The sequence below is a fragment of the Eriocheir sinensis genome, chromosome 2 (assembly GCF_024679095.1).
Source record: "Eriocheir sinensis breed Jianghai 21 chromosome 2, ASM2467909v1, whole genome shotgun sequence".
Lineage (NCBI taxonomy): Eukaryota > Metazoa > Arthropoda > Malacostraca > Decapoda > Varunidae > Eriocheir > Eriocheir sinensis.
Window position 1 is genome coordinate 29,429,181 of NC_066510.1, and position 22,410 is coordinate 29,451,590.

Here is a 22,410-nt window from a genome sequence, read left to right on the forward strand (position 1 = left end):
CAACACCCGGGTGACCATGCAATGTCTTGGCCGTGGGGATGATGCTCGACTTTCCCTGCGATGATCTACTTCAATGTTTTGGGGGCAGTAGGAAAAATGAGGTTGCCGGACTAATAATCTGGTCGAAGGTCATATATATATATATATATATATATATATATATATATATATATATATATATATATATATATATATATATATATATATATATATTCATTTATTTATTTATCTAGTAAGATCATATAATTAAAAGGTCATGTAATTCTCTGGCTAAAGGTCATATGATTTAAGGTCATAACATATCTAGCTAAAGGTCATAATTATCTGGTTGAGGGTCATATCATAGTTACACAGATCACTAATACTTATAACAGTCCTAACCTTGTAACCTCACCTTGACGGCAGTGACACCGGGCTTTGTGTGGGTTCAGATAGGCGGCAAGGGGCATGCCTCCTAGACGCCCCAGATCGTAACAAGGTGATGTAGATACAACGTTAAGACCTGATGGCTCCCTGTTGGAGATATTGGTGAGGTGTTCACCTTGCACCAATGAGGGAGACTCGCCTTCTCATTTAACAGAGTGAGGGTCATATATACTTTCAAGCGAGTGGGATGCTGGGTCAAAATGAGTCCTTACTTGCGCATGAAATTTTATTTCTCTTTCTCGCCCTTTCGCTGCTGATGTCACTCAATCTGCGCGGGCTGGAGGTGATGAAGCTAAACCTGGTTTACCTCTCTGTATATCTTGGTCTCATTAACATAATAAAATAAATCAAGGAAGTAACGAATGCGACTGAGAGGCTGAAAACTATGAAAATGCTAGTGCTTCTAAGTTTTTCAAGTAAGGGCGTCAAGAAATGAATTAAAGTTGTTTACATTTTATACTTTCATATTTTCAGTTACCAAATGTGTAATTTCATGTGTATGTTTTGCCATTTTACTTATTATCTATGTATACTTCGCAATGAATGTCAGTCGTCTACCAGGTAATTGTTGCCTTTATCTGGAGAACGACAGGAACACATCTTGTAAGTAAATAAGTAAAATAACCACGTCGATCTGTTAATCTCGTGTTACTCTCGGCTATCACAGTCTTCCCATATCTCCCTGAGGTCCTGCTCAAGTCTACAATAAACAGATGATGAGCCTTTCTTCAACACACACACACACACACACCTTGTGTGGCCTCAACAACAACGCCCCCTCCATCCCGGGCGTATCTCACCTCCCGCCACCTGAAGCAGCCGAGGCCATCAATCTCCACTTCTCGGCCATCTGTCAGTCCCTCCCCAACCTGGACCTGACCTCACTCCCAGCTTACCTGCCCGCCCCATCACCACTCCCCACGGCCTTGGTTGAGGCCTATGAGGTCGCCACGTCACTAAGCCAACTTAAGACAAAGCGGTCCACCACGCCCACTGATCTCCCCATCAAACTGTACCAGGAGTTTGCCCCCGAGCTGGTCACCCCCCTCGCCTCTATATTTAACGCTTCCTTCCGTCAAAGGCAGTGTCTTGCTGACTGGAAAACAGCATATGTCACTCCGATTCCCAAGACCACCACCCCTCAATCACTGAGTGACCTAAGGCCTATTTCTATCACCCCCATTCCCAGCCTCCTGTGTAAAGCCTTCATTTTCAAGTGGACTTAGACTCACCTTGCTCCCCTCATAGACCCACAACAGTACGGCAATATCAAGTCAACCTCCACCACACACTGCCTAATTAATCTCCTGGACTTTGCCTACAGAATTCTTGAAAAACGCAAAACATCAGTTTCTCTCGCTTTTATTGATTCCCGAAAAGCTTTTGACCTAGTTCACCATACCACAGTCATCAACAAAGCAATAAACCTAGGGCTTCACCCTGTAACGGGCTTGTTGGGGGGCGTTTAAAGGGTGTTGATTAAGACTTCAGCTTCCTTAAGGCGAATTATATTCGTAGCCTTTATGTACAAGAAGCGACGGAGCGAGAGCGACTGTCGTTGTGTGTCAGTCGGACTCTCGTGAAGGAGTGGCGAGTTACAGGTTGGAAAATAATTGTTACAATTGGTCACGTATGTCGAGGTGACCTCCACGCACCATCGGAGTGCGAAGTATACAAAACTGAGACGGTAAACACTGACGGACGACATTCCTATAAGATGGCGTGATCTATCTGTCGTGGGTTTTTCCATTGACAATTGTATGCCTAATTCGTGGTGATATTAAATAATAATAATACATTGATATCCTACTATAACAACCCTAACCTGGTCTCCTGGCTGGCTGATTTCCTGCACCAGCGTAGACAGGTGGTGAGATTTCAGGGAGTGGCCTCCACTCCTCTTCACCTTACTTGCGGGGTACCTCAGGGGTCCAATATGGGCCCTTTGTGCTTCCTTATTCTAATTAATGACGCCCTGACCCACACCCCCCACCGCTGGAAGTACGTGGACGACACCACAGTGGGAGTAACAGTCGACATCAGCAACCCAGATTATTCCCACCTCCAGGAAACACTACACAACCTACACACATGGACAACACAAAACGTGGTCACCATCAACGACACCAAAACTACACTCCTACACATCAACACTTCCTCTGCCCCTGTTGCCCCCCCCCATGTGGTGTCCATCAACGACACTCCCCTCCGGGTAGTTACATCTGCAAAACTACTTGGAGTCACCTTGGACAACAAGCTCACATGGAAGGAGCACGTCTCCCAGCTCACCAGATCTGCCACCTATAAGTTGTACCTGCTGAGGAGACTCAAAAGGCTGGGGGCTCCTGAGTGTGCGCTGGCTAGCGTGTACTCCTCGTTCATCCTCCCCAAACTGACATACGCGTCCCCAGCGTGGTCTTCCTCCATCAACATCACGCAGCGCCGCCAACTTGAACGAGTCCAAAAGCGAGCCTGCAAAATCATCCTGGGCCCTCACTACAACAGCTACCAGGACGCCCTCGACTCCCTCCATCTCACCAGCCTACAACACCGTCACGAGACTCTACTACACCGGTTCGCAATCAAGCTTCTCAACCAGCCCAGACACAGACACATCCTCCCACCCGCAGTGAACCGCCCTCAGCACTCAATGAGACACCACAGCATTATTGCCCCGATACGGGCACGGACTGACCGCTATAAGAACAGCGCCGTGCCCATGATGGTCAAGTATATCAACAATGCAAATTAAGAGCAGCACTATTTGTATGTTTTGTAAATATTTTTCATTAGTACTTATTGTTGTTGTTATAATTATTATTATTATTATTATTATTATTATAATTATTATTATTATTATTATTATTATTATTATTATTATTATTATTATTATTATTATTATTATCATGATTATTATTATCATGATTATTATTATTATCTTTGCTATGATTATTGCTATATTATTGTTATTTCATTTTTTCCTTTTTATTTTCAATCATACTACTTTGTTCATTTGTCTCATTCATTTTATTTCATCTTCCATTGATGTATATTTTCAGCTCTAGGGCTGCCTGGTACTTCATGCATGCAATAAACCGTTTATTATTATTATTATTATTATTATTATTATTATTATTATTATACCATCGTTGATCTATTGCCCTCTGACCCCACTATATCTTCGAAACTCCATTCACAAAAACATTGACCTAAACCAACTCTAGGTATCAACGATGTGTACAGGTCTTTCATCCCGCCTTAGGTCTAGCTATATTATAATTATCCCCCTGGACTTTTTGTTTTTCCTTGGCACCACCCTATCATAACTCAGTTTCGGATATAAACAGTGCAAGAATGAATACAATAGCTAAATAAAAGAAGAGAGAGAGAGAGAGAGAGAGAGAGAGAGAGAGAGAGAGAGAGAGAGAGAACTACTCGTTTCGTCTCCTCCGATATGAATTTCACTTCACACCCATTGACTATTCCGCTTTATTGCCTCGAATATATTCCATTTATTGTATATTATCCTAATCATCCCCTATAGCGTCTGACTAGCTGTTTCGTTTGTAGTGTTAAAATATATATCGATATCTCATTTCCACTTATGACAATAACCTATTGCTTGACCAACGAGCCCGAGTGTGAATCTCCTTGGTATGAATGAACAGCTTTTCCAAGAGCACTCCCATCCCTTCCTGCTTACCTCTTTTTTTTTATTAGGAGCTTTTTAAATAGTTTGGTGTTATTTTGAGTGTGTTGTGCCTATATAATGTTAAAAATACAACAAGAAGAGCAAAACGAATAAGTAAATGATGGCCAAAAAGAAAGAACACACACACACACTCACACACACACACACGTACATGGCTACAAGGCAGTTTAATAAAGCAGACACCTAGCGGCTGGATGCAGACACAAACCGAGTTGCCAGCTCGGTGTTATGCATTTTCCTTCCTATTGTTAGCCTATCGGCCAAGTCTGTTTTCTTCCATACGATATAAGGAGGGGGGTGCGAAGCCCTGTAGAGTGTAGACCGTCAGAGCTCCGTGGGCACTGGATGGCTGTGCGACCACCGCCATGAACTCCCGTACCTTTATATATCCGTTTGGTTTGCACTTGGTATTGTTGGCGTTGTCCACCGTAGTCTCCATCGACGTACCACCTGTTGGCAATGCCATAGCAGGTGAGTGATTGATTGTTATTTGTGGTTGTTGTCATCAGTTCGAGTAAATTGATGAGTTCGTGTCACTTGGAGGACGTTGATGTGAGCTAAGTTCAGAGTTTAGGTTTATAAGTAGCGCAGTGAGGAGCATCGATCAGTTTAAGCTACAGCTGTATTAAACTTTGTATGAAGAGGTTAATTCATGGCTGGCCGAGCCAAGAGCTTGGGGGATTTCTGTTACGTTTGTGTTGATCCCACAGGCGATAAGTGGATAGGATGTTGTCTGTGCCCTAAATGGTATCATTGGAAGTGTGCTCATCTGTCTGGAATTAACATACCTAAAATAAATTGGTTTTGCAACCCATGCGTTCATAAAGTATCTCTGGCTACCAAAATTGTGGAAAAAATGGATGAATTCAAGCAAGAATTATCTAAGGAAATATTAGAAGTAAAACAATAAGTTGAGTCACGAGCTGTGAGCGTGAAGGAGCTGGGTGAGGTGGCTCATGAGGTGGTTGACGCTTTGCAGCGGGCCGAGCATGCGGAGTCAGCAGGTGCAACTTGGACTGAGGTCAACAAGCGCAAGAGGAAAGTTAAGAAGAATATTCTGGTCGTTAAGGCTTATACACAGGAAAAGAAGGCAACAGAAATGAAGGATGCAGTCTCCCAGGCATTGAATGGCATTCAAATAACTGATTCGATTCACTAATGGAGATTGTCATGAACTTTGCTAAAAAAAAAAATTGTGAGTCTGTTGAGCAAATTAGTACCAAGAGTATTGGAAAGATGAAACCAAAGATCATGATATGCAATGTGCATAAAGAGAAGACCAAGGAAAAAATAAAGGAGCGATTCACAAGAATCACGAAAAGTTAAAATTAGAATGGGGAATATACACAGTAAGAGACAGATACCTCGCAATTATATGCTATCATAGTCAGAGATATGGTCATCTTGAGGCCAGCTGCACTGCCAAGACGATGGAGACGCCCCAAATTGTTTCAAATGCGCTGCCAATCATAAATCACAGGAGTGCACCATGGCTGAGAAGAAATGCATAAACTGTGTGAGGTACAAGAAGCCTGAAATCAACCACTCGGCGAATGACCAGTGTTGTGTAGACAGGAGTGCACCATGGCTGAGAAGAAATGCATAAACTGTGTGAGGTACAAGAAGCCTGAAATCAACCACTCGGCGAATGACCAGTGTTGTGTAGTTCTCCAGACTGAAATTACGAGAATTCGTAACATGACCGATCATGGCTATTAATTAGTGTCTGTACTCGACGATAAATTGTGTGTGATGGATGTTCAGTGTATGGGAAATAATCGTTGGATAATATATTTAATTGTGATACTATTATGAAAATATTAGACATGAAAACTGAACTAATGGTTTTGTGATATTATTCGTGAAAGAAATTATTCGTGAAAGAAATTAAGTCACTCACTCACTTACTACGATGTTTGAGAAAAAGTGCATCGAAGACTATTAATTATTGAGGCTAACGTTGTAATTGTTGACGGGCCTCGTAGAGCGCTGCACCAGCGGCGGGGCAGGGCCTGAAACCTCCTCAACGGTAAACGGTCCATGATGGTGGTTCTAGGTAACATGTAACCGCGCGTTTCCATTTTAACTTTGAATAAATATCAACCGATGTTTCAAAAAGCTGTGTATTGGGCACGCCGCACGAGACCATTTTGATGCTAGTGTAAGTCGCAGAAACTCGATCTTCCCCGCAGAAACTCTCCCCCAAAATTTATAGATTATAATTGAAAAAAATAGTAAGTATTGGCTGGTACTTCCTTTTTAAGCGGCCTACCTATGAATGCGTGGGTGTCTTGTCGAGCCTAGGGAGTACGTCTACACAACTTGAAAGTTTTTATTTCCTTTTATGAGTTGGCCGAGGATCAAAAGTAAGAACATCAGGCAGAGACAGCTGTGGGTAGCCTGCGTATCGGTCTTAATTTTGTTGAGGGATGATTAAAGTACTATGGAATCGGAATCGAAGACCAAAACTTAACAAGCGAAGCGCAACATTTTTTAATTTTTTTTTTACAGCTAAGGAGACCGTTCAAGGGCGTAAAGAAAAAAAAATATAAAAAAGCCCGCCACTCACTGCTCCTGAATAGAGATCAAAGGAGTGTCCAAAAAGAGAGGTCAATTTCGGGAGGAGAGGTGTCCTGATACCCTCTTGAAAGAGTTCAAGTCGTAGGCAGGAGGAAATACAGATGAAGGAAGATTGTTCCAGCGTGAGGGATGAAAGAGTGAAGATGCTGGTTAACTGTTGCATAAGGGGTTTGGACAGTATAGGGATGAGCATGAGTAGAAAGACGTGTGCAGCGGGAGGGGGGGAGGCATGCAGTTAGCAAGTTCAGAAGAGCAGTCAGCATGAACATATCGATAGAAGATAGAGAGGCAACATGGCGGCGGAATTTGAGAGGTAGAAGACTATCAGTATGAGGAGTCGAGTTGATGAGACGAAGAGCCTTTGACTTCACTCTGTCAAGGAGAGCTGTGTGAGTGGACCCCCCCCCCCCCCACACATGAGATGCATACTCCATATGAGGGCGGACAAGGCTCCTGTAAATGGATTGCAACTGCGGGGGAGAAGAACTGGCGGAGGCGGTACAGAACGCCCAGCCTAGAGGAAGCTGATTTAGTAAGAGATGAGATATGAAGTTTCCAATTTGAGATTTTGAGTTAAGGCTATACCGCATGATTATGACTTTTTGACAGTAATTGAAGTATATAGTATTTTTTTTTTTCACAGATGAAAACGAATGTGAGAGGCAGTATATGCTGGTATGTGATCATTTCTGTGAAAACACTAATGGCAGCTTCAGGTGCTCCTGCGAGAGTACCTACACACTCCAGGAAGACGGTGTCACCTGCAAGCACAAGCGTATGTTTTCAAGTTTCATTTTTACGTAGTTTTTGTCTTAATGTAAAGTAATAGCAGGCTCTTGTTTCAAAGCCTTTCACAAGGACTAGGCTACAGTTATTTCCCGTGCGCTTTCTTAATCACTGCTCAGGAAAATTAATGGCAAGGTTTCATAATGACCCACTCATTTAGCGCACCGACCCGGGAACCACAAAGCAAAAAGTGTCTTTGTTACAGAACGACCGTGGTTAGTTGTGATATCGTAATAGAGGGGTCTAGCACGAAAAATACCCTGTTATGGAAAGTTTTGCTAATTACAGCCTTATCCAACCATAACCTTCGTCCCCAGAGCCTGGCAACGCCTTCCTTCTGGTAGCGCAAAGGGGAAGTATTCGACAGCTGTTCCTGGATGGGTCCCGCTACACGCAGATATATTCTGGAAGGAACGAATCTGTGAGTGAACTCCACTGATCGTATCAGTTACACGTTGTGTGTCAAGTTTTAGTTAATATAATAATGATTTCGGGTTACTCTTTGTTAGTACATGAATGTATGACCTCCAGATTGTGGGTTTGGCCTATGATCCGGAGACAAGGAGTGTGTTCTGGGGCACTAACGGAAGAATCCTGGAAGCGCCGATGATAGCGAACACCGTGCCCACAACGCTTTTGGATCAGGGTAGGTGTTCCATAAGTTTTCTCGTGACTTCATATTTAAAATCTTCCCGTAGTTCTATTTTCTTTTTATCAATTTACCTCCGTGTAATGCATCTCGTTTAGCATTCCCTGATATCCTCCATGGCTGGCGTGACTCTCCTCTGCTATCCGACTACGTACAGGTATAATAATGGCAGAAGGTCTGGCCGTGGATTGGATAGCTAGGAATTTGTACATTGCCGATCTCCGCATGTTCCACATTCTGGCGTGTAACCTGGAAGGCACTGCATGTCACCCGGTGCTGAAACACCTCGGCCATCCCAGAACAGTTCAACTTGATATGTTGCATAGGTGAGTAAAGAGTTTATTTGTTGAGTTGGGAAAGTTGTTTTTGGAGATTATAGAATGGAAGCCTGTAAGGTTGTACTCTCTTGTTCCAGACACATGTACTGGACGGACGTGAAGCACGGCAACATAGGCAAGGCCGGGATGGACGGCTCGAACCCCACGGTGCTGGTGCAGGATGGCCTGGTGTGGCCCAACGCCCTGGCCCTCGACCCGCCCGCTGACCGCCTGTACTGGCTCGACGCCCACTCCGACGAGGCGCACAGTGTCAGGCTGGATGGCTCGAACCGCAAGGTAATGGCTGCTAATTATTATTTTCTGCTGATGGTGCGTAATTGTTTTTGCGTGAGATCATCCAAGTTTGCCACCAACTCACGCTCTACCCAAACTGGTCTGGTATGCAATCAATTTTCAGACTGCGTAGTGTCTCTTGACTTAGTGAACGAGGGCAGTGTTACGCAGTGAGCACCAGCCCTAAAGTTATAAGGAGAGGGTGTGGTAGAAGGCAAGACGGGAGATGCCTTAGACAGGGTTGTTGTAACTTGTAACGTGTTCTGTGACAGCTGTTTAAAAATAGTTAGTTTGGGCCATACAGATAAAAAAAATTCTAACACTGGAATTTCATATTGATAGCCTGCTTGTTGCTTGGAATACACTATTTAGCTCTTTTATTACTTTAGTTTGATGGGACAACCTCTAACAAAATAGGGGGTTGTTCATGCCCTGTCATTATTTAAGAACTATCTAGTTAGTACAGTCATTTTCATGCAAATTGCTTCATCTCGTTTACCCAATAACAGTGTTGAGCTCTCCTTTGTAATATCTAATGGCTTCCTGTGTCAGAGCCTGCACCTGGCTACACTCAAGCATCCTTTCTCCATGGCTCTGTGGGAAGATCGCCTGTATTGGACTGACTGGTCTCAGTCCCACGTAGTCTCTTGCATCAAGAGAGACGGCAAACACGTTAGGACAGAGCTGAAAGGAATCTCCAAACGGAAATACTTTGGACTCGTTCTGTATCACCCTGCCATGATGGAGAGAGTAAGTCAGTTTGAAGAATTGCTGTATGGCAATGAGGATTCCTCCTTTTTTATTCATATCAAAATTCCTATTCTGTCTAATTTCAGTCTGTCAACTGTAGCTTCTGGGTTCTAAAAAACTGGTATATCTTGGGTCACAAAATAGGCAAATGAATGTAGATTTAGTGTGTCTCGACCACCCGATGGAAGGATAGCTTTGGGAATGTTTTAAATCTTCCTATTCTGTGCAGGTTGACAACCCATGCAGCAGTGCTCAGTGCAGTCACCTGTGCCTTCTCTCCCCTAACCCCGCTGGCTACACTTGTGCCTGTCCTAATGGAATCTTGCACCTTGCTCAAGACGATCACACATGTATAGGTAGGGTTGAGTAGTCTTCCCTTCAAGTAATATTTCTAATTTATATGTATTTATGTACTATCTAAGTATCTGCAAAGCCTTGAGGGTATATGTATTTAAGGGCAACCATTTTCCTCTGTTCCCTTCACCTTTGTACCACTTCATCAATGAACCCCCATTTAGTACCTATATTTCGACACTACTGAATTGGTATGTCTCCATTTATTGCTTTATTGATGTGCCTCCTAGCTTTACTGACTTGCCCCCCCCCCCCCCAAAAAAAAAAAAAAAAAAAGTGTATATATATATATTTATACTAATGGCCATTCTTTCTCCCTATATAACCCAGATCGGATTTATATGCTTGTTAACAGCTTTCAAAAAATGTACTGGCTGTCTCCTCATCATTATGGCCGCTCGGACATACAAGCCTGGATGCCCAACCTTCCGCTTGGAGATATCGGGGATGTGGAATACTTCCCAGGACAAGGTTGGTTGAGGACTTATTTCCTACTAAAAGTGTCCTGCTGCATTGATATTTAGAGGTAATTTTGTTTCGCCAGTTTCTAAATTTTGTAACGGTTTTCTGTTACATGAATGGGTTTCACCAGAGCTTCCATTTGTATGTGTTTGCTCATAATAAATGCATATAAATGAATAGTGTGTTTAGGTATCATTGCTTATAATCAAAAAGATAACTCACATTTTGGCATTATTGAATGTTTTATCTTGTCAGTTCATTAGTGTTTGCTCTTCAGGTTTTGTTCTTTATGTAATTATGGTAATTATGGTATCTTTTCATCACCAATATTGTTGATTTTAAAGTTTCTATTTTCACCATGCTGCTGCCACTCTTGTACTGCAGCTTACTACTCAAAACCCAGTTTAAATTGCAGAGGTATGAAATATATACTTTACCCCCAGATATTTGAACACTGCCTCTTGTGATGAGAGGTTGTCTGCATTCCCCTTGGCTCAAGGCAGTTTGCTTCTGAAGCAATGCTAGAGTAAATTTAATCTTTCCGCAGACTTGGTGTTTGTGAGTGATCAATATGATGAAAAGATTTACTCTATTAACATGAAGACAAGTTATGCTACCATTCTTGTGGATAATGCTGTGGCTTGCAGAATGGCTCTTGGTAAGTGACCTTCATTGCTGATTTAGGTCCTTAATGAAACGGATTATTGCCTGTTTGTAATTAAGCAACTACTGTAGACTTGTTTTAATTCAAATTTTAATCTTATCTGTAGAATAAGACCTATGGACATATTAAGTCTTCTTTTTATCCATGTGTTCCTGTGTTGTATGGGAAAGGCTCAGTCAAAGGATGGCCATGATGGCTCCACCTTTACCATCAAAATTAATGTCCTTTCTGAAACTTCTAATTTCCTTCTACTTCTTGTATTTAATGTAATTTGTCCAGCAGTCTTAAACCCTTGCACACTTTCACAAGCTGCTAGTCATTTCCGGTTGTTTTGGAGCATCCCACCAACCTTCTATTTTCATATGGCCAATTATTTTGTATTGATTAATTTAGATTTTATTCATTATCCGAACCAGAAATTGAAGCATTAAACTTTTATAAATTCCTTTTAATATATCGATGATTCTTCAAAACTTTTTTTTTTCCCCCTTAGATTGGGTGAGACATAACCTTTACTGGCTGGATTCAGCCTTCAATGTGCAGGTGATGAGGCTGACCATGGGCAAGGGAAGTCACCGCACCAACATTATTCGTGGCCTGTCATCTCCGCTTGACATCGCTGTAGCTCCACTCGCAGGGTGACTGATAGGATCAAGTTCAGCAATAAACATTTTGACAATATATGTTTCTGCGCTTCTACTGTACAATCTCATGACATGCTCCTTTGATTTCAGGTTGTTGTTTGTGAGTACTGCAAGCACTAACCCACAAAGCCAGGGACTCATTCAGCAGTGTGGGCTGGATGGCAAATCCTGTATCACCATAGTTGACTCTCGGATACAAAGGCCCCTCACACTTGCTGTAGACCACAAGCACAGTAAGTTACATTAAGCAGGAAATCTCTTATTCATGTACGAAAGCCTAATGTCAAGTAAGAAATTTTTCTTGCACCTCTTGTGCATTGTTGCTCAAATCTGAAGAAAGCTTACCGTAGTTTTACTTCATTCCCCAGACCACCTATACTGGGGTGACCATTCTCTTGGGCGTATTGAGAGGATAAACTTCAATGGCTTGCAAAGAATCCAAATACTGCCACCAACTGAGATGGCAATCTCCACTGCTGTGGTGGCCCTTATGATAACTGGTGACTACTTGAGCTGGACAGTGGCATATGAGCGGACTTTATATACTGTTCGCACTGAGTCCATGCGAAGTGAAGCTCCTAAGATGATAAACCTTTGTGAGTACTACTAGAGCTGATGAAGTGTCTTCTGTTATAATGCCTTAAGTTTAAATCCGATTCTATAAATTAATAATATTTTTTGCATTCAGTCCTGGATCCAAATGAAGGAAAGATGCTGAAGTTAACAAGAGTAAAGTGGGAACTTCCTGACGAAATGACGGGGAAGGAGAGACCGTGCCAAAACAATGGAGGCTGCTCTGACATATGCGTAAGCAATCGCCTTAATAAGGAGGTAAGCCCTAGAGTCTTTTACTTAATCCAAAACAAATTTTTTTGTAAATCTTAGTTTTGTTGGTATCAGGACACCTCTCCTCCTGTATTTGATCTTCCTTTCGGCCACCTCTTTTGTTTCTTTTTTAGGAGCAGCGAGTAGCGTTTTTTTTTTTTATTATCTTTTTTTGTGTGCCCTTGAGCTGCCTCCTTTGTTAAAAAAAAAAAAAAAAAATACACATGAATAAGTGTTTATTCTCTTATTGTCTAGATTAATCTTCACTTCAATGGATATTTTAAGTCTTCACCTCTACCCTTGCTTTGTTAATAATGGTATTTCAAATTACTTTTTATCATAGGTTAATATAGAAAGTGTTTATTCAGTGTCCAAAGTGAATAGTTTCCAAAGATTGAGGGGGAAGTCTTAATTACAAGATTTTACAGTTTACTTTACAGTTCTCCTTACATATTTTAAAACTTGCATGTCTATTTGAGAAATCTCTTAAAACCTGAAAAGTAAAGCAGAAGTAGCATGGGCATCAATCTGCAATTATAGTCAATGACCATTAGGGAAGAAGTGTGTAGCCAAAACAAACTACCTCTTCCTTGTGTTTGGAAGTTGGAGATTCATTTTTTAGTATTCTCAAAATTGTTCTATAGGTCTGTCTGTGTCAGTTTTCATCACAACTGGGAAGTGACGGAAAGACGTGTGAGAAAGTTCAGTGTGAAGAACACCTGTTTACGTGTGTCTCCTCCTTACGGTGCATCCCCTTGAAGTGGAGGTATGTTGGTTCTCCAGAGTAGATCTGTATACGTACATAACTGCTGTTCCACATTGCTTTTATTAATTTTATTTAACCTGCAGTGCTTTTATTAATTGTATTTGATCTGCAGTCCTTTGCAATATTCTTAGCATTGCTCCTTTCAAATTTTTTTGATAGCTACAAGAATTTTATATTTAGTTTTTCAGTTAGGTAAGTGCATATATGTAAGCCTATAGCTTGGTTTAAATACATTAGCATGTTTTTCAGTGACAATTGATTTAGAATATTACCTTTTATCCTTTATAGACTAGTACATTGCCCTGTGCCTGGCCCATTTAAATGTGGTTCTTACTTGTGTTTGAGGTGCCTGCAGCAATAGTAATACCCAAATAGTACTATTGCTTTTATTAATTTACCTTTGTTTGGGGCATAGCCTAGTGATACTTTTTCCATTTGTGCAGTGATTTAATGTGTGCAGAAAGTCTTTTTCTGGGAGATTTTACTGTTTCTAGTTGGGCATAACTCATTAGGGTTTGGGAGATTTTACTGTTTCTAGTTGGGCATAACTCATTAGGGTTATGGTATCTAGGAGATTTCACTATCTAGTTTACCATAACTCTCATTAGGGTGTACATCACCACTAATCACTACATTCAGTCCAGTGCTTCTAGGATTTGGTGGTGACTCTCCACTCTTTCAGATGTGATGGGAGTCCAGATTGCAGTGATAAGAGCGATGAGGCAGGATGTCAAAGCAATGATGAAGGAACAGATAAAATAGCTTCTGCTACTATGCCCCCTGTACAATGTCCAGATGACCACTTGTGTGACACAGACAGGTGTTTGCCCAAACCATTTGTTTGTGATGATCATGTTGACTGTGAAGATGAATCTGATGAGGCAAACTGCACACATGTTGCTTGTCCAGTTGGCCAAGTGAGATGCCTGAAGGGTCGATGCATCAGGAAGATGTGGTTATGTGATGGTGACAAAGACTGCCCTGATGGATCTGATGAAGAGAACTGTCCTATTAAATGTTTTACAGACCAATATCCATGTGATAACAAATGTATTGCCAATAATGCAACCTGTGATGGAAAGAAAGATTGTGATGATGGAAAGGATGAGGAGGAGTCATTGTGTGGGGGACAGAGGAACCGGGTCTGCCCAGCGGGTAAGATTCCCTGTCTCTCCACACACACGTCGGGTTTGGTATGCATTGGCCACGAGCAGCGGTGCAACGGTGTGCAGGACTGCCCACGTGGGGAGGATGAAAGTCACAATGTCTGCTCAGATTGCACAAGGGAAGAGTTCCAGTGTCCTGCAAGTCAAATCTGCATATCGCTCAGGTAGGTCTGTGTGTGGGTTTACATCTTTGATTATTTAAGTGATTTTCTTCATTTTGAAAGTCTTGTGAATACACAGTATACTATTAATAGGTGATTGTCTTCTATAATTCCCAAGTTTTTGCTTGAGGTATGTTTTTTTTTTTTCAGAAAGGAATGGTGTATTGTAAGAAAGCATTGGTATAAATAATGTTAACCTGGTACCAGCGCCGGGCCAAATTTGTGGCTTTACCGTGTACCAGCCACGGGCCAAATTTTTGCCATGATATGTACCCTCTCAAAATAGATGATGCATAAACTGATCACAAATGCGTTTATCTATATTATGAAATGGTTTGCGTGAGTGATGATTTATTCTCATTATTCTCGCTAAGAGGGGCTTTTAAGAAACTTGATCCCCGTAGCTATGTGGTTAAATGTCGTTTTTTTTTCTTTTTTTTCCTGCAGGTATCTTTGTGATGGGCATCTAGATTGTGAACCAGATGGTGCAGATGAGGTGAACTGCACCAATCCCACCACTGCTACCACCACTGACCTCCAGACTCTAGGTTCACATTATTAGTTTTGGGTTAATTTTTCCAAGGTGACTCTGTTGTCCGTCCTCCTCTTGTATTTTTTTTTGTACCTCCACTTCGGTGCCTTGTGTATACATAGGAAATGCTCTTGTAGCTGTATTTGGATGCTGTCATAAGTTTGCCACCATCTGCAAATATATTTACATAACCTGTCAACCTATCTGGTATGTTATCGCCAACACTGAACCTTGTGGAACTTCACTTCTTGCAGTCTTCAACGAGGACACCTTATCCTTATAACCACTCTCATCTGTCTTCCTGTAAAGTACCTCTCCATCTGCTCTTCCCTTACACTACCCCACATGATTTTAGTTTCCAAAGGAGTCTCTTATGTGGCACTCTAGCAAAGGCTGTTCTCAGATCTAGATAGATGAAAACCCATCCTTCTCTCTCCTGCATAATATCCAGTCCTATGCTCAGGAAGTCTGAAATCCAATGATTCACCTCAGACTCCAAATTACCATTCTTTTATAATAAAACTTTCTTCCGGGAGCCAAGCTCATCTATTCTTTATAATCTTACTGCACAGCCTATATACTGCACTAGTAAACCAACCTGTAGTTAATTGTCTTCTTTATCACCACTTCAGTAGACAGATACTAAGTTTGCTCTCTTCCAGACTTGTGGCACCTATTCATAGTCCAAAGATATCTGCATAATATTACACACTAATTCAAGCAGTTGCTCTATATTCTCCTTCAAAACTAATGCAGCTGTCTCATGTGGTCTGATTGCCTTTCTTACAAGATTGTCACCAACATAAAAATCTCGGTCTGATCAACAATTACCTCTCCCTGTCTAATGTGTATCAGTTTGTGCTTGGGTCTATTAACCCCTTCACTTCGGCGATGCCGACGTCGGCGTCCGACAGCGTCACCATATGGAAAAGGTTAGTCCTCTTCTAAACCTCTTGATCTTCTTCCATTTCCTCTTAATGGAAGAGGATTAAGAGGAATTTAGAGGAGGATTGAGAGGTTTAAAGGAGGATTAATCCTCTTCCATTTCCTCTTGACCCTTTCCATGCTGTTACGCTGACGTTTGTGTCACGGATGAAAAGGGTTAAATTTCCTTCTGCTGCACAGAATGTTTGCAGTATTTCCTTCATGACTTCATACATTTCTTCCTTATTCCATTTTCTCAAATATTGCAGCATCCACCCTTAGTCTTAGTAAGTAGTATCTTGCTCTATTTTGTTGCTTACAAATCTGAAGAATAATCTGGGTTTGTCTTAGCATTATATTTGTTCTCTTCTCTATGTATTTTGAAATATTCATTCACCAGATGGGGACTGAGATTGTTTTCGTTTTAGAAATTTTTTTAATTTTGTGGAAACAGTATGTCATCAATTTTACCAACCAATTTTGTCGCAGTGAAACATACAAATTCAGACTTTTCAAGTTAAGGTTCTCAATTTTCATATATACACAAGGATATAAGGAGACTACAAGAGGCAATAGTCTCATAACTCATAACTCCTATGACATGGCTTCATATCACTTGTACTGATACATTTACTCTATTGTGGATATCAAGAATACCCTGGCGTTCCTCCACTGGTGGGTAGCCAATTAATGGGAAAAATAAGGCATGTGTGAAATTTTGAAACAAGAATAAAAATACTAATCAATCACAACACATTATCAAATCAGGCTTCCAATCAAAATTAATTAAAAATAAATAAAGTAATGCATAAGTAGGTCTTGCCATATGCAGATTAAGTTTGACTTATGGTAGCTAATCTATGGATAGAAAGTTAGGCATTATGATTATGGTTTGGAACATATAAGGTTTGCTGAAATTTACTTTCACGAACTGGTTCATCTGCAAAGTACATTTTGAACATTGTAATATGAATTTCAATATAGTCTTTAAGAATATCACATAACTCAACAAATGGTTACATTTAATCCTCAATGATTTACTAGACCAACAGCAAATACATAAACATTTATTAGCTTAATGAATGTCTTTGTTATATAAAGTCATTATTCATCTAACCAGAATTCCTCAACAACTAGATGAGTGAATATCACTCTCACAACCCCCTCACTGCACATATAACAAGACCATACATCTGCTCATGTCATTCCAAAGGACTACTGAAATCATACACACCTTGATTGTTGCAAAATATATATATCCTTTATACTGAAATGCTACTAAATTCTGCTCCGCTTTTTTCTCGGCTGGCCGCACAAAAATCATCCAATTACTGAGCTCCTCTTGCTGAGTGTCCAGAAGTAAGGTCTCACTCTCTTTACTCACAATCTTGTAAACAACACCAAACCTGCAACAAGAGACAATAAGCTTGTATAGAACACATTTCTTACTGGAAAACTACAGTCCACATCCCACTATGATGTTAGGGGTCCACGTCAACCCACATTAGAAAAAATTGCCCTGTTACTGGTTGATGTGGGATTTTTTTTTTTTTTGCTGCAGCTAATGCCATCCCAATCGCCATGTCAGGCCATGTCAGCCAAAAGCATGTCCAAAACATTGCCATGACACTGCCACATCACTTGTCCCATCAGCCTGTGTTAGCATCATGTCAACTCATGTCCAAAATGGCCACATCCAGTGGTGTTACCAAGCCTCACCATCAAACTTTTTATGTAAAATTAATGGTGATACATAATGGATTAAAAAAACTGACTAAGGTTGAAAATACTTCAGTTACTATTAAAAATTGAAAAAGGATTTGAGTAGGTCATATCATGCATAAAACTGAGAACATATGTCCAATGACAGAAACAGAACAGTAACTCAGAAACTACGAAAGTTACAGCTGGCAAAGGACCAGGTGGAGAGATGAAAGTTGAGTATTTGCTGGATTTGAATGAAATGCACTAATATCACACAAAGAAAGGTTGAGAACTTTGGAGAAGACCTTTGTCCTCCAGTGGAGTATAAATGGCTGATGATGATGATAAGGAAGCTGAATGCGTGTTACCAAGCAAGCTAATGGCAAGGCAACAAATAAATAATATGGGCAACTACCAAAGACCTGCAAATATAACAGCAAGTAACTGCACACTTGACTTGCCTCTATAACTTCTTCATGTATGTGATTAAATCAGTTAAAAGACATGCCATGGCAAATGTTGCTATGCTTCTGCCAGTAAATCTGTTCTCGAATACTCCAATCTTATCACCCCTGCCTCCTTCAACAAGACTAACAACCAATCAACACACAAAAATCCAGTTATGTAGTAAGCAACAATAATTTTCATTTCCAATTAAAAAAATGTATTCCTACTGTAACAATTATAATAATAATGACAATGATAACCATGATGATGATGATAAGGTTATTATTTGTTATAAAATAATAATAAATGCAGACCTTAAAGCTGATACTGATACTTTATTAGTTTGTATATAGGAGTTATGTGGACTTGATACAATTTATTTAAATATGTATCTAGTATCATTTTCTTAAAAGAGGCAAAGATTTACCATATCCAAAATACATATATAGGTTAGTTGAAAAATTCATGTGCTAGAATCCCTGGAGAAACAAATAATTAATTGAAAAATGCAATAACTTTGAGCAGGCAAGGAGGGAGTGTCTGGATAGAGAAAGTTGGAAACTCTTCTGCCGTGGCCATCCCCTGGTGGGAGCTCCTAGGAGCAGGCATCGATGTAGGGGTGTACCGATGTATCGGTATTGGTATCGGTGGTATCGGCACATTTTACGAGTATCGGTATCGGCTGATTTTCTGCCGATACTACCGATACTTAAAGGAGTTTTGTTTGTCGCATGTCACTCGTTGCAAATCATTTTGTTGAACAGAAATTGGATTTTCTAAATTTTTGAAAAAATATTAGAAAAGTGTAATAATCTTGTATCATGATACGACATAGTTTGGAATTTCCCGCGATTTAATTTTCATAACTTTAAGCGATAAGATTCATATTACTTTGAATACAAGTATATAATACTTAGAATACACTTCAGCCTTTGGTACCACAGACGCGTACAATACAGATTTAGTAGCTTCGGCGCGGGATTGGCGGAGCCCCTCCACTTGCCTCATCAGCGTTGTCAGTACAATAATTATCGCACAAATACGGAAATCCGACCGTTTGTACGATGTACAATAACGCCTGAACGATAATACTCAACATTAAACATCCTCGGTCTATCCTTAACTCAAAATCTCAACTGGAAACTTCATATCTCATCTCTTACTAAATCAGCTTCCTCGAGGCTGGGCGTTCTGTACCGTCTCCGCCAGTTCTTCTCCCCTGCACAGTTGCTGTCCATATATAGGGGCCTTGTCCGCCCTCGTATGGAGTATGCATCTCATGTGTGGGGGGGCTCCACTCACACAGCTCTTCTGGACAGAGTGTAGGCTAAGGCTCTTCGTCTCATCAACTCGACTCCTCATACTGATAGTCTTCTACCTCTTAAATTCCGCCGCAATGTTGCCTCTCTTTCTATCTTCTATCGATATTTCCACGCTGACTGCTCTTCTGAACTTGCTAACTGCATGCCTCCCCCCCTCCCGCGGCCCCGCTGCACTCGACTTTCAACTCATGCTCATCCCTATACTGTCCAAACCCCTTATGCAAGAGTTAACCAGCATCTTCACTCTTTCATCCCTCACGCTGGTAAACTCTGGAACAATCTTCCTTCATCTGTATTTCCTCCTGCCTACGACTTGAACTCTTTCAAGAGGAGGGTATCAGGACACCTCTCCTCCCGTATTTGATCTTGCTTTCGGCCACCTCTTTTGTTTATTTTTAGGAGCAGCGAGTAGCGGGCTTTTTTTTTATTATTGTTTTCTTTTTTTGTGTGCCCTTGAGCTGCCTCCTTTGTTGTAAAAAAAAAAAAAAACGATAATCCTGGAATTTTTACAATAATTCAATGGAGATGTAAAAGAATTTGATTATTCAATTTAAACATTTTCTCTCTCAGCTTCTGAGCATGTAGTGTGTGGGTGACGCAAATACTGGTCTGATACGCGTACCATTCACATTCTGCTCCGTCTTCCGAGTTAGCCTTTCTACGTATCTGTTAACCTGTCAGAATTTAGCCAGCGCCCTTTGGCTGCGTTCAGTGAACGGATTGATTTTAACACTGACCAAACGAATTTTGCTTTTTGGAAGTTATAGTACCATAACTATAGAAATTACAGTATTTGCCTTTCGCAAACATCCATACTCCATGTATAATCAAATAAATAGTACCACTTTATATTACTATTTTTTTTCATTTGATTTTTATTACCCATGGCTTTAAGGGACCTAAGTTTACTAATAACAAAATTGATAAAAATAAATTCATGACTATGGAAACTTTTTTTTTCAGGCCAGCACTGATTACTTTTTTTTCTTCTATGGTGGAACATCAAGTAGTGGGTCTTTTTTTTTTTTCTTAACATTTGATATTGCCCTTTAGCTGCTGGAATTGTTGTATAAAAAAACTCAGTGCACAGGTATCGGTATCGGTCAAATATTGGGGTATCAGTATCGGTCAAAATTTTGGTATCACTACATCCCTACATCGATGAAATGATGATGATGATGAGATAAAACAAATAAGTGCTTTAAATTTACCTTTCCTTAATTTTTTCTTCAAGTGCCAACTGCTGGTTGCCTGCAGTGATTCTCTTGGCTTGCAGAGGACCAAACTGCAGTCTTTTACTCAGTGATCTCTTAGCATAAACACCTGTAAAAGAAATCCCACTAGTGAGAACATTCAAGAAATCACCAAAGTAACCAACCGCTAGCTACTTACCACCATATGCACTACTACAGCAACCCCACAACCCCTTTACCCATCCTAAAGAAAAGACATTGGTTATATGACTACCATTTATCTAACTTTTATGACTCAATTTACAAGTGACAAAATACAAAAACCAATTTTCATACCAGTACAAGAAGCTTCTTCCTTCAGCTGAAGAATGTGTGGTATGGAGCGTCTGGCACGAGTAGAGACTTCCGTGTCTGACACTTTTTTCAATGGACCATGCTTCTGACAATCCCCTTCTTGGCTTGTTTGACAATCCTCACACCCTGAAAAATAGAAATCACTTGAGTTTCACACATCATCTTTCTAATGCTTCTTAGCTTTAACACCACCATCACCATTCATTCACACCACCAATAATGATCATCTAATTTTTTATAATTTCATGTCCTATTCAACATCACCTTTTACCTTTTTAACTAAAATTTAATTTGCAATAGATCTGAAAATTGAAAATATTCAAAATCTCAAAGTAGTTCCTTTTTCACAATGCAAAGAAGACTGTAACTTCTCTATGAAATGATCTGTTATTGACCTCCCGCCACCTGAAGCAGCCGAGGCCATCAATCTCCACTTCTCGGCCATCTGTCAGTCCCTCCCCAACCTGGACCTGACCTCACTCCCAGCTTACCTGCCCGCCCCATCACCACTCCCCACGGCCTTGGTTGAGGCCTATGAGGTCGCCACATCACTAAGCCAACTTAAGACAAAGCGGTCCACCACGCCCACTGATCTCCCCATCAAACTGTACCAGGAGTTTGCCCCCGAGCTGGCCACCCCCCTCGCCTCTATATTTAACGCTTCCTTCCGTCAAAGGCAGTGTCTTGCTGACTGGAAAACAGCATATGTCACTCCGATTCCCAAGACCACCACCCCTCAATCACTGAGTGACCTAAGGCCTATTTCTATCACCCCCATTCCCAGCCTCCTGTGTAAAGCCTTCATTTTCAAGTGGACTTAGACTCACCTTGCTCCCCTCATAGACCCACAACAGTACGGCAATATCAAGTCAACCTCCACCACACACTGCCTAATTAATCTCCTGGACTTTGCCTACAGAATTCTTGAAAAACGCAAAACATCAGTTTCTCTCGCTTTTATTGATTCCCGAAAAGCTTTTGACCTAGTTCACCATACCACAGTCATCAACAAAGCAATAAACCTAGGGCTTCACCCTGTAACGGGCTTGTTGGGGGGCGTTTAAAGGGTGTTGATTAAGACTTCAGCTTCCTTAAGGCGAATTATATTCGTAGCCTTTATGTACAAGAAGCGACGGAGCGAGAGCGACTGTCGTTGTGTGTCAGTCGGACTCTCGTGAAGGAGTGGCGAGTTACAGGTTGGAAAATAATTGTTACAATTGGTCACGTATGTCGAGGTGACCTCCACGCACCATCGGAGTGCGAAGTATACAAAACTGAGACGGTAAACACTGACGGACGACATTCCTATAAGATGGCGTGATCTATCTGTCGTGGGTTTTTCCATTGACAATTGTATGCCTAATTCGTGGTGATATTA

At 41.0% G+C, this 22,410-nt stretch overlaps 2 protein-coding genes across 3 annotated transcripts in view; one reads left to right on the forward strand and one right to left on the reverse strand.

Annotated features, from left to right (window-relative positions):
* LOC127002328 (zinc finger protein PLAGL1-like) overlaps window positions 1-22,410 on the reverse strand; it is a 47,154-nt gene that overhangs the window by 23,800 nt on the left and 944 nt on the right. The window contains exons 2-3 of one of the 2 annotated variants that reach the window (XM_050868176.1): window positions 21,015-21,158; window positions 20,697-20,808 (exon numbers count right to left, since the gene is read on the reverse strand). The gene's annotated coding sequence lies outside the window, so the exon portion shown is untranslated. The remainder of the gene's footprint in view (window positions 1-20,696; window positions 20,809-21,014; window positions 21,159-22,410) is intronic. The other variant, XM_050868183.1, reaches the window with a different exon arrangement.
* LOC126998332 (vitellogenin receptor-like) overlaps window positions 4,430-22,410 on the forward strand; it is a 38,932-nt gene continuing 20,951 nt past the window's right edge. Inside the window, exons 1-17 of the mRNA XM_050859828.1 lie at window positions 4,430-4,609; window positions 7,362-7,493; window positions 7,822-7,925; window positions 8,036-8,150; window positions 8,311-8,479; window positions 8,569-8,767; window positions 9,317-9,514; window positions 9,744-9,870; window positions 10,199-10,339; window positions 10,878-10,988; window positions 11,488-11,632; window positions 11,729-11,871; window positions 12,007-12,234; window positions 12,327-12,469; window positions 13,108-13,229; window positions 13,912-14,559; window positions 15,004-15,117. Coding sequence (XP_050715785.1) covers window positions 4,504-4,609; window positions 7,362-7,493; window positions 7,822-7,925; window positions 8,036-8,150; window positions 8,311-8,479; window positions 8,569-8,767; window positions 9,317-9,514; window positions 9,744-9,870; window positions 10,199-10,339; window positions 10,878-10,988; window positions 11,488-11,632; window positions 11,729-11,871; window positions 12,007-12,234; window positions 12,327-12,469; window positions 13,108-13,229; window positions 13,912-14,559; window positions 15,004-15,117 — 2,945 coding nt within the window. The 5' untranslated portion in view covers window positions 4,430-4,503. The remainder of the gene's footprint in view (window positions 4,610-7,361; window positions 7,494-7,821; window positions 7,926-8,035; window positions 8,151-8,310; window positions 8,480-8,568; window positions 8,768-9,316; window positions 9,515-9,743; window positions 9,871-10,198; window positions 10,340-10,877; window positions 10,989-11,487; window positions 11,633-11,728; window positions 11,872-12,006; window positions 12,235-12,326; window positions 12,470-13,107; window positions 13,230-13,911; window positions 14,560-15,003; window positions 15,118-22,410) is intronic.